Source organism: Rousettus aegyptiacus, unplaced genomic scaffold (genome assembly GCF_014176215.1).
Source record: "Rousettus aegyptiacus isolate mRouAeg1 unplaced genomic scaffold, mRouAeg1.p scaffold_m13_p_8, whole genome shotgun sequence".
Classification (NCBI taxonomy): domain Eukaryota; kingdom Metazoa; phylum Chordata; class Mammalia; order Chiroptera; family Pteropodidae; genus Rousettus; species Rousettus aegyptiacus.
In genome coordinates this window covers 1326436-1337976 of record NW_023416311.1, presented here as the reverse complement: position 1 = coordinate 1337976, position 11541 = coordinate 1326436, and the positions used below count along the sequence as shown (strand labels likewise).

General features: G+C 53.5%; 1 protein-coding gene across 1 annotated transcript; it reads left to right on the top strand.

Annotated features, from left to right (window-relative positions):
* The first annotated feature begins 34 nt into the window (after positions 1–34).
* Positions 35–10656, top strand: DCTN5 (dynactin subunit 5). Its single transcript, XM_016155511.2, has 6 exons — positions 35–186; positions 886–954; positions 4112–4230; positions 6112–6223; positions 7611–7713; positions 10362–10656. Exons 1-6 carry the CDS (start codon positions 139–141, stop codon positions 10457–10459), a joined length of 549 nt encoding a protein of 182 aa, XP_016010997.1. The 5' UTR covers positions 35–138; the 3' UTR covers positions 10460–10656.
* Positions 10657–11541: the final 885 nt, after the last annotated feature.

Sequence of the window (11541 nt, the reverse complement as noted above, 5' to 3'; positions counted from 1 at the left end):
CCGCCGAGCCGCGGACGAGGCCCGAGGCCTCCTGGGAGCGGAAGTGCGGGGGCCGCCGGAAGTGCTCGTCGTCGCCGACCCGCAGACCCGCTGACAGGCTTTGACAGCCGCCGGGGCCGCGGCCGGGGCTTGGGGGCCATGGAGTTGGGCGAGCTGCTCTACAACAAGTCCGAGTACATCGAGACGGTGCGTGTGTCCCCCGCTTTCCAGGCCTGTGTCCCGCGGAGGGCGGTCCTGTCCCCAGCCCCACCGCGGCGGGTCCCTGGGCGTGATGGGCGTGGACGGATGGTCTGGCTTTGTTATTTTCTCCCTTGCGTGGCCAGTTAGGCTTTTCTATTCTTTCGTGATTTCCTCGCAAATTACAACGCCCTCCAGACCGCAGCACAAGCCTCATCCATCTACTATCAATGACAGCTCCAGGGCTTCTAATACCTATTTTTGAGAACTAACCTGTCGCAGTTTATCACTATGTTCTGAAGAGTGTTACGCTCTTTATAATCAACATATGTTGTGTGTAAGGTGCTCAATCAGCGCTACTACTATTATTTAGTTTTTCACTGAATTCTCATAATTTTATGATATTGGTAAAGTTGTTCTCCTGGGTTCAGGGCTGTAAAACCCAGGTATAGAATTGGGACCTGGATCGATGTCTCTGACGGCCTTGGGCTGTAGACAGACCCAGCACTTCCAAATTCTGGGTGCAGTCCTTGAATCTCTAGTTTCCTGATCCATCCCTGATTTTTCGATATCCCGGACTCATTCTATTGAAGACTACACCCCATTTCAAGTACTTTTCTTTCCAATATGAGCTCTCTTGATGCAGACCTGCAGCCCAGAACGCACTCAGTTTGCTCAGCCTTCTTTGCTGCTGTTTCTTCCTTTCAGGCGTCTGGGAACAAAGTTAGCCGCCAGTCAGTGCTGTGTGGAAGTCAGAACATCGTTCTCAATGGCAAGGTAAGGGGCGAAGCCAGTGCCAGGATGCGTACCTTTCCTTTCTTTCCATAAATTAGCACATGAGTAGGGCAGATAGAATCTTGTCAGGTCTCCTGTTTATTGCTGCGCATTTAAAAAAATCATCTTTTTTTTTTTTCATTCTCCAAGTTGGCTTTACTGAATACAAAAAAAAATTAATGAAAGGAGGCAACAGAAAGCCTTTTTCCTTTTTTGCCGGAAACAAAATACAGTGGTACCCAAAACTGAAATTGCTTTACAGTATCATAGTGTGCCCTAAACTACCGGACACAAAACACAAATAGGTAACAAAATATTTTAGTGCAGAAACTATGGTAGTACTAATATCATTATCTGTTTAATGATGATTTTGTATTAACTGAAACTCTTAAAATTAAGGGGAGAATTTGGAAAGTTACTACAATATGAGGCAGATTTGCAAAATGGAATATGGAAGGCTCAGAATCTTGTAGTCTGAATAAATTGAAATAGATGAATATAACCTTAGGAATAATATTAGAACATTTCAGAACCAGAGAAAATATCGAGACATATTTGCTTTTGATAACACGAGAGTCTGTTTTTTTCCTACCATGCGGAATAACCTCCAGAGGGAAAAGAGTCACACCATAATCAGAAGGTCACAGGTCTTTTCAGGTGAGACTCAGTCTCCGCCTCCATTAGCCCCTAACATCATGAGATTTGATGGAAAAGACATATAGTTCAGACTTAGGTATGATTAGGAATTATAAGCACTCTTTTGCACAGAATTAGGAAGTTCAGTTAACTCCATCTTACTCCTCAATTCCAAAACATTCTCTGTGATTTGGCAGAGAAGATTTTATTTTTACTGTGGTAACATATCTATGACACAGTTTGTCGTTTTAACCATTTTAAGTGCGCAGTTCATTGGCTTTAATTATAGTCAGTGTTGTACAACCATCACCACTCTTTCTCCAAAATTCTTCCGTTACCCAGACAGAAACTCTGTACCTGTTAAGGAATAACTCTCATTCCCATCTCCCCCAGGCCCTGGTCACCTCAGTCTTCCTTCTGTTTTTGTAAGTTTGTCTGTTCTAGATATTTTATTTAAGTGGAATCATACTATGTTTTACTTTCCTTGGTCCGGCTTATTTCACTTGGTGTAATGTTTTCAAGATTCATCCATGTAACGTATATCAGAGTTATGGGTTTTTTTCATGGCTTGGCGATATTGTTGCAGGTATAGATCGCACTTTGTCTCACTTTGTTTATCCATTCATCTGTTGGTAGATGGATGGGTGGTTTCTGCCTCGTGGCGGTTGTGGGCAACACTGTAATGAACATGGTGTTGGAGTCTCCGTTTGAGTCAGTTTTCAGTTCCTTCGAGTATAGACCTAGGAGTGATAGTTCTTTGTTTGCCTTTGTGACTTTGCAGTTGGTTTCCACAAGGGCTGAACCATTTTACATCCCAACTGCCATGCAGGAGAGTCCCAGCTTCTCCGAATCCTCCCCAACCCTTGTCATTTTCTTTTTTTTGGATGTGGATATGAAAGGAAATCTCATTGCGGTTCTGATTTGCATTTCCCCAGTGACTAATGATGAACATCTGTTCATGTGCTTATTGGCCATTTGTATCCTTCCTTGGAGAAATGTCTGTTCAGTCCGTTGCCCATTTTTAAATTGTGTTTTTGTTGTTGACTCGCGGGAGTTCTCTACATGTTCTGGATTTTACGTCTTTATGAGACATCTGATTGTGTATACTTTCTACCATTCTGTAGTTTTTTCATTTTCCTGATAATGTCCTTTGATGCACAAAAGGTTTTAATTTGGATGAAGCCAAACATATCTATTTTTTCTTTTGTCGCTCAAGTTTTTGTTGTCATATCTAAGCAACCATTGCCAAACCCAAGGCCACGAAGATTTACTCCTATTTTTCTGCTTTATGGTTTTAGTGCTTATATTTAGGTCATTGATTCATTTTGAGTTAATTTACATATATAGTGCGGCGTAGGGGGCCTTAATTAATTGGAAGTTTAGTTTTTCCAGTACCATTTGTTAAAGAGACTGCTCCTTCCCCATCGGATGTTCTTGGCCCCATCGCAGAAAATCAGTTGGCATAGATGTGTGCGCTCATTCGTGGACCCTCAGTTCTGTTCCATTGGTCGTTACATCTGTTCTCATGTCAGCAGTGCACTGTTTCGGTTACTGTAGCTTCGTAGTAGCTTTCGAATCTTCCACCTTTGTTCTTTTTCAAAATTGTTTTGGTTGTTCAGGCCCTCCGTCCGTTTCTTTTTAAAAAGATGTTTTATTTGGCAGTATTTGGCGTATACAAAAGAGTAATTAACATATGACACATGTATTATGCAGCATAAAAACGAAGTCAACACCATGAACCCAGCACGGAGCTGGAACTTAACGCGAGGTCATTCAGTGCCACCTTTGTGTGCCTCCCCTGTCCCTTCCTTTGCCTCCATCCAGGAGGAAACCACCACCCTGAATCTTTTGTCTTGGAAATTATTCCTTTGAAAAAAAGTTTTGCTGCGTACTAATGTATCCCTGGATAATACATGTTTAGCTTTACTTGGTTTTCTAAGACTTAATTTTTTTATACACAATTATTATAACAATAACAACAAAAAAATGTGTATCACACTATCTGTTTTTAAGATTCATTGTGGCGTGTGTGTTTGCACAGCTGTGTACAACTCCTGTCAGTGGATAGGTATTTTGTGTCTAATTTTTTGCTATTATGAACAATATATGTGTGTTTCCAGCCCCTGTCCCTTTCAGGACTTTGACGTTTCTGTTTTTCTGAGCCCTATCAGGTGTCACAGCACCTGCAGGGGGAGACAGGTCAAATGAGTGTAAAGTCGTGGGCCTAGTGAAGGGGAGGATGCGCGCCACCCAAGCCGGGCGCTGCCATGTGAGATTATAGGCCTGTATTTCCCTAGAGTCCTCTCATCCTCAGTTCATGTTCAGCCCTTCCAGCATCTCAAGATGTTTTTATGGTTGGTTGGTTCAAATCAGGATCCAAACTGGCTGTCCAATCACAAGTTACGCCATCTGACAGAACGTGACTCCTAGGTCCCCGCGTGACTCCCTCTCGGCGTCTCGCCCCCTGCTCCGTTGTGCTGAGCGTCGGCTGTGCCGGCAGCTTCTGAGTGTGCCTCGTTCACAGACCGTCGTGATGAACGACTGCATCATCCGGGGGGATCTGGCGAATGTCCGGGTTGGACGTCATTGCGTTGTGAAAAGTCGGAGTGTCATAAGGCCACCGTTCAAGAAATTCAGCAAAGGGTATGTAATTGGATTATCTCGTTTCAGTCTTGGGGGGCTGCCGCTCCTGGTGTAGATAACACATGTTTTCTCAGTGTTGGGTCGTGGTATAAGGAGCAGGCCTGTGCTGTTGTTTGGGACGTTGGTTTCACCGTAACGAACACACCCCTGGTGGTGATACTCTTGGTCCAGTTGGTTGCAGAGACAGAATCCACTACGCTGGCAAAAGTAAAGGGGTTCTGATTAAACAGACACGTGCATGTCCGGTGGAATCTACAGGTAGAGAAAGGGGCCCAGCTCCACCAGGGCCAAACCCTGGAACTGGGCGGCCATCCCGAATCGAGACACCTGTTCCGTCTGCCTGCCACTCCCTGTCTCCGATTACGCTGTCTGTCTGTCTGTCTCTCTGCACTTCCACTTCCCTCTCTTCTCTCCCAGGTCGGCTGTATCTTCCCCGTTTCCTCGTGGGCCAGCCATGCTGCCTTAGCCCCTCATGTATATCGCTTCTTCATTTAGTTTCCAACAGCTACTACTAGAGGTATTGTGCAGGCATAGTCCCGCGTCTCCCATAGCCACGCTGGGCTCCAGGGGTCCCCTGGCACGCCGGGCTCGGCTCCGGGAGCCGCCGGAGGTCGTTCACGGGGAGCGTGCGCTCACTGGGTCCGAGGCTCCTGGTTTCACGGAGTGACCCATACTCTGCGCGAGGTGTCGACCCCACCTTCTGATAAAGGCACCGCTGGGCTAGACGCGGTCCAGGAAAAGCGCGGTTGTCGGCGGTGGAGGGATGTGTCGAGGTCACACAGAAGCAGGAAGGTACGGGGCGCGCCCCCTGAGCAGAGGGGGGCGTGGGCTTCCCCGCGCGGGTTCCCGTGCCAGAGCCACGCCGCGGCACCAAGTCGGGAGCTGCGATGCGAAGTGGAGAACTGGCAGTCCCGCCGTAGACCGTGAGGGGCGCGAGGACTCCACTGCCACGCACGGAGCTCAGGCCGCAGACCCGGGTGCATTAGGGCCGGCGTAGGGAAACCGCAGACCAGGAGGGCAGGCGGCGTCTCTGACAGAACGCTCGGGACAGAGCCAGGGAGCACCCAGCTGCTGTGCACGCACGCGTCCCAGGCCGGATAGCGTCTGTCCACGGTGCTGAAGTCTCCTGTAAACGTTGCCGCATTTGAGGGGTCCTGCACGTCGGGACCGCGTCAGAAGTCTGGAAGAAGCCTGCTGACCCCTGCTCATCCTTCAGGTCTTGGCCTGCGTGCCGCCTTCAGCGAAGGCTCCCCCAGCCTGCGGGCCGCATGGTCCCCTTGTCACGTGCTCACACGACGTGCTCTTCCTGTGCGGTGCTGTCACGGATGCAGCTAATTCCTGAGTGATCATTGGTGCTCTCATCCAGTCCCGACTGTGGCCCCCCGCCAGGGTCGCATCCCGTTAGTTGCCGTCACAGCCCCAGGTCCTAGCAGAGCATGTGGCATATTGCAGGCACCCAGGGAGAACGGTGAATACTTACGTTTTCAGAACGTCGGGTGCTTGAATCCGTAGCCCATGAACCTGACGTCAGTCCCCTGACACATTCTAGAGCAGATCACCAAAGCTGACCTGTGAGCGTGCGCAGCGGAGCAGGAGTGAGCAAACGCTCATTCATTTCTACTTGGCACCGGTTCTTTTAGCTTTGAAAGTCTTGCCCCTCTGCCTTGCTGTTTCCTTGCACATTTCTTGGTCTGACGTTTCTGATTTTGAGCTCATAGTCCCTCGCATCTCCTACATCATAGCCTCTCTCTAGCCTGAGGATTCTTTCCTGCTGGGAACAGACTTACTGAGACAGGGTGCCGCGGTCCGGATCACAGCCTGCAGTTCTGCGTGTCCTGACCAGGCATCCGGCCTTGACCTCCCTTGTTCATCTTCCCGTAGTGTCGCGTTCTTCCCTTTGCACATCGGGGACCACGTCTTCATTGAGGAGGATTGTGTGGTCAACGCAGCTCAGATCGGCTCTTACGTTCACGTCGGCAAGAACTGTGTAATTGTGAGTATGGCAGCTCGGCTGGCCAAGTGGCCTCACTTCCCACCCAGCTCCCGTCCCCCACAGCAGAGGGCCTCCGCTTCCGCGGGTAGGCAGGGTAGAAGTAGTGTTTGGCCTACTGGAATTACTGGGTTTTGAGCGTCTTCCTGGCATCGGTAATCGTAGCTCATCTTTATCGAATGTCTTCCACACGATGGCGAACACTTCCCTCTGATTTTTCTCATTTACTCTTCGCATCCGTCGACCTCACAACCAGGGTTGCGATTGCTGTTGTTACCCTCCCTGCAGAGGACAAGGCCGGAGACCTTAGGTGTTAGGGGACTTGACGGGGCTCTGAGGCGGTAGAGCTGGGATTTGCAGCCAGGCGGTGCTAATGGCCGTGCTGCGGTCTGGCCTCCCCGTGGCCGTACCCCAGGGAGCTCCCAGGCCGGTGGGGGCGAGGAGCCAGCTGCCTGCTCTGAGTACGACTCGGACCCTGAAGTACCCAGAGACCCGCAGGTGGCGCTGCAGGAGCCACGGGGCCACGTGCTGCGAAAACGTTGCAGCCCGACCCGTGGCCGTCCTGCCAGTGTCCCCTCAGGCCCTGAGTACGTACTCGAGACCAAAGGTGTTCGGCAGGGCCCGCCGTGCGGAAGGGGGACAGGGCTGGCTTTCCACGCCACAGCGGCGTTGTTCCGAGGATTCCCTCAGCTCAGCAGGCACACCACAGAGCCGCACTCACTCCCCGAGCGGGGAGCCCGAAGGGTTAACACCCACGTGCTGTCCCCGAGCTTGGGGAGCTCTAGTCCTGTCACCTGTGCCCCTCGCCATTGACTCGCGACATCGACGCTCAGTATTGGTCCTTGGTTCCTGAGCCTTTACAGATTCCCCGGTCGTCTCGGGAGAAAGGTCCTTCCTCGGAGCTCGCGGCCCCGTGACACGGAGATCCTCCCGCAGCATCCTGCGTGGCGGGCAGCCGACGCCTCTGTCTGCGTGACGGCGGACCCGTGAGCCGGGGCCGCGGGGGGCCCGGGCTGCAGGCCGTCGCGGTGGGCCCTGCCGTCGTGTGCCGCGTGCACGTGGGCCGTGCGGCCCTGGCAGCGCCCCTGCCCTTTGGTTTAACGGCTTGTTTCACGGATGCGGAAGCCAAGGCTCAGGGATGCTAAGCAGGCTGCATCAGGAGCGTGCACGCATGCGCGCGCGCGCGCACACACACACACACACACCACCTCCTCCTGCTTGGCAGGTCCCATCTGAAGTAGAGAATTGTGGCCACTTCTCTTGTCACTGTTCCTGGCTATTACATGATACCGTGAATGGAGAAAGTATAAAATGGCCTTCCACACGGCAGACGAGACAACTTCACTTCCGTTCCCTTATCTACACCCTAGTAACAACGTTTTAATTTCAGGGGCGCCGGTGCGTGCTGAAAGACTGCTGCAGAATTCTCGACAACACAGTATTACCCCCAGAGACTGTGGTCCCCCCGTTCACCGTCTTCTCAGGCTGCCCAGGTAACCTTGGGTGGTGATGTTACTGCTCAAGTTCATTTTCCTTCACAAAAGTAATGCATGCAATTTCTGGCTCTGACAGTGTAAGTGTGTCCAGCTAACTTAAAGCTTCTGTTACAGAGTACCTGGGAGTACTCTCCAAAACACGACAAGTATCGTTTTAAATGCGTTAACGGGATGAGGAAATCGTCAAGGGTAGGAAGCAAAGAGCTGACTAACTGGACGCTGTGAGGGTGCGTGGGCCGATGCCGTCCCCAGTGTAGAGTGGCTCAGGGGTCGATGTCGTGCGGGGCTGAGAGAACACCGTGCGCCCACACACGGCAGAGACCCCCTCGAAGGGTTATGCCCAGTAGGTGACATAGAACAGGCCCGCCCCCGGCGCAGGGAGAGCACTGGGAAGCCCGCCTCTGCTGGCCTGGGCTCTGGGAGGGAAAAGAAGGCCTCCAGGTAGTTCTGAGTACGGCCCGACCCTCTCGGTGGCTGGGGTTTGAGCCTGTACTTCCCACCCTGCCCAAGAACGCCCGCGTCTCAGGGTTAACAGAACGTGAGCTGCGATGTTCTGGGCCACGTGAGAGTAGCTCACATGTCGCTTTTGGACCTTGGCTGGCAGAGTGCCCTTGGGTCTAGCCCCTCGTGAGCTCGGAGTCCCCAGTGATACAGCATGTGAGGAAACACTGAAGATCGAAGGAGGACCAGGACCTCCCACCCCACCCCACCCCACCTCACCCTGGGAGAGCCTCTTCACACGCCGTTCCACACAGTTGGAGTCACGTGGCGCACTCAGAGGCACGTCCCAGATTCACGTGGAGGGTCATACGAAGAGAGAGCCACAGACTGCAATGCCTACCACTGGGTGGTTTAATTGTTTTTCCAGTTAAAAAATATCTCCTTACTCAGATCGTTGGGTGTGAGTCTCAGAGGCGTACAGCATCGTCCTCTCAGGTCCCCTGGGAGGAACGGGCCGTTCTGCCGTTTCTTGCGCCTCTGTGTCTGCAGAGCAGGAAGAGGCTTATTCAGTAAGTCTCCCCGTCTTGGGTCCCCGCCACAAGAAAGCATCATTCTTCTTAGCGAGTGCGAGGTCAGATGGTCAGTGTGACCTGAGGCGACAGGTGCGTGGCTGGAGGACCGTCTTAATCTTTCCTACGCTACGGACGGTCCTTACAGCCGGCTCGCGCTGACTGCGCGCTGACAGCGGAGGGCAGGGCAGCACTGCCACGCGCCTCCAGCCCCCACGGACACCGGGCTCGGCGGCTCTGGCGAAGGACTCGCCTTAGCGACCGTCGCGTAAGTGAGAAAGCAGGCGCAGAGAAGGTGGGTTGCCCAGGGCGTCAGAGCCGCTCAGCGAGGGGGCCTTTGAGACCCCTCACGTGGAGTCTAGTCCTCTTGGCCCTGTGAGGACACGCCCCGCGTCTGTTCATGTGGTTCCACAAGTGCTCACCGTCTAGAGGCGGCCGTTGGCCGTGTCCATCTTTAACAGAGAGGCTCTGGGTTGCAGGAAGCCCCATGGCACGCAGCTACGTCAGGGAACGGACCGGACTGAAGGGCGAACCATCCAGAAAGAGTCTGGGCCGGGAACCCAAACCTCAGGCCCCGGGAGCCAGGCAGGTCGTGCGAATGGCTGGATGGCCTGTCGTAGCTGTTCAGGGGTGCAAGCCCGGTGTCACAAGCGCTTCTGGTATTGCGTGAGAGAGGAAGATCGGAATTTTCAAATGTTTGCTACTGGTTTTTAAGGAAGATTAAATACAGCAGCCTAAACATGTTTGCAAATCTAACATGGACTGCCAATTTGCAAAAGGTGCATATGAGAATTTTGTGTTTTTACACCATTTTTTCTATTCTACTTGTGATTTTCTCTATATATGCGTACAAGCGGATTCGCGTGTGTTTGTGTGTATATGAGTGTGTAGATTTGTGTGTTGATACAGATACGTGAGATTGTACCTGCGTCACACTGTTCGGGAGCTCGCCTTCTTCCTTGCCGGCAGGCAGAGTCACCTGGCTCCTCCTAATGGTCGTGTGCTTTCCGCTGCGTAAGAGTCCCACAGTGCAGCCAGTCGGTGCCCTAGTATAGAGGGTCGTTAGAAGTTGCATGACACCTGGTTTGTCACGATCAGAAACTGCCGCACTGACGCTCCTGTCCATGCGTCACGACTGGGCGACGTTATCTGTGGAACAGGGCCTTAGACGCTGAATCGTCAGGTCCCAGGACGTGAGCTCGTGAAGGCTCCGCTAGGCGCACTGCGCTGCGCTCGAGAGCCGTCGTTAGTGTTGCGGTTCTTCGGTTCGCTGGCCCATCCCCGTCGGGCGGTTCTGTCCTGCTCCCGCCGTCATGGGCCTGTATCTGGCACGTGCGGCGTGGGGTTCGGTCTCGCGGTGAACAGCAGGACAGCTTCTTACCTTGGGCGCCCACCAGGGCTCGCCCAGCAGGCGCCACAGCAGAGCCCAAGGCGTGGCCCAGTCCTTGCCGGACGCTGTCTGCTGTGGGCAGAGACGCCTTAACCTGCTCAGGCCGTGCAGCGCCGTGCCCACCTCTCCCCTGCAAGGGGCCGCACCTTGGGAGCGGGGCTCTGTGTCCCCCACGTCACCTAGGAGACGTGGTCAGTGGAAGTACTCCGCCCGGCCTCGCGCTGACCGGGTCCGTCTTTCCGCAGGACTCTTCTCCGGGGAGCTCCCCGAATGCACGCAGGAGCTGATGATCGACGTCACCAAGAGCTACTACCAGAAGTTCCTGCCCTTGACGCAGGTCTGATGTCTCTGCCTCACGCCCTGAGTTCGCGCGAGCTCTAAGACGAACTCGGGGACAAAGCGAGCCGGTCCGCGGTGGCTGAGCTCCGTGTCGTTGACTCCTGCCTGCCTTTGTCGCCGTCGCCGTCTTTCTGATTCCTTAGGGTTCTCAGGCCCTGAGCTCTTCAGATTTTCACAAAAGAATGTCGGGTTGTCTCCAGACGCGGTGCTTCCGGTGTCTCTTTTGGCGGTCGTGTCACACCATGATCTGTGGGACAAAGTCATCTGTGCCCAGCACTCCCGCCCTCGGTCCTGCGGGTGGCTGGGCCCTGCCTGAACAGGCCGCAGAGCAGAGCGCCCTGCCCCGTGGGGCGGGCACGCGGCTGCCATGCTGCTCACGCCACCCATCCGCTCCCCGCTGCCAGCGCCACGCGCCAGGCTCACGCTCAGCTTCCCTGCCACTGGCACATTTGGTCAGTTGCCACAGTTGCTCACAATCTTGGGGGGGGGGGGGTGCGGCTTTTTAGAGCCCAGCTTCATTTGGTTACTGAACCATGAAGGGGAGGGGTGGTTAGTATCTCTCCTCTTCCCCGAGGGACCGTAACTGTCATTTAACCAAGGGGACTCAGAGGAGACTTTGTAGCATTCTGTTCTGTTCTAGGGCCTTCGGTGTTTACTGAAAGGGGGACCCTCAGCACCCAGTTTTTGATTTTGCGAAGTCCTAGGTTTGAGGCTCCCATGCGGATGGCTGGTCTGGCCGCCTCTCCTTGCCTCAGGCATTTGGGGTCGCAGGACGCGCCTTGTCTCACTGATTTCACTGAAGACAAAGCGTGATCTTGTTCCTGGGCCCTGAACCTGCTGTCGCCCGCCCACGTCTGCTGTAACCCTCACTGTCCGGACTGGGTGTCTGCGCTTGGGCCCAGTCACATGTCCACATGGCGGCCTCTTGGAACCGTTCTGTGGGCATGGAGCCACGAGCAGCGAGTTGCCAGGGCCACTCGTGCCGTACTCTGGGGGACAGCATAACCCATCTTGGCCCTGCTCTGACCTCTTGGCTTAGGAGGAGGCCTTAGAAGCAAAGGTGCAAGAAGGCTGGCCTTGCTTAGG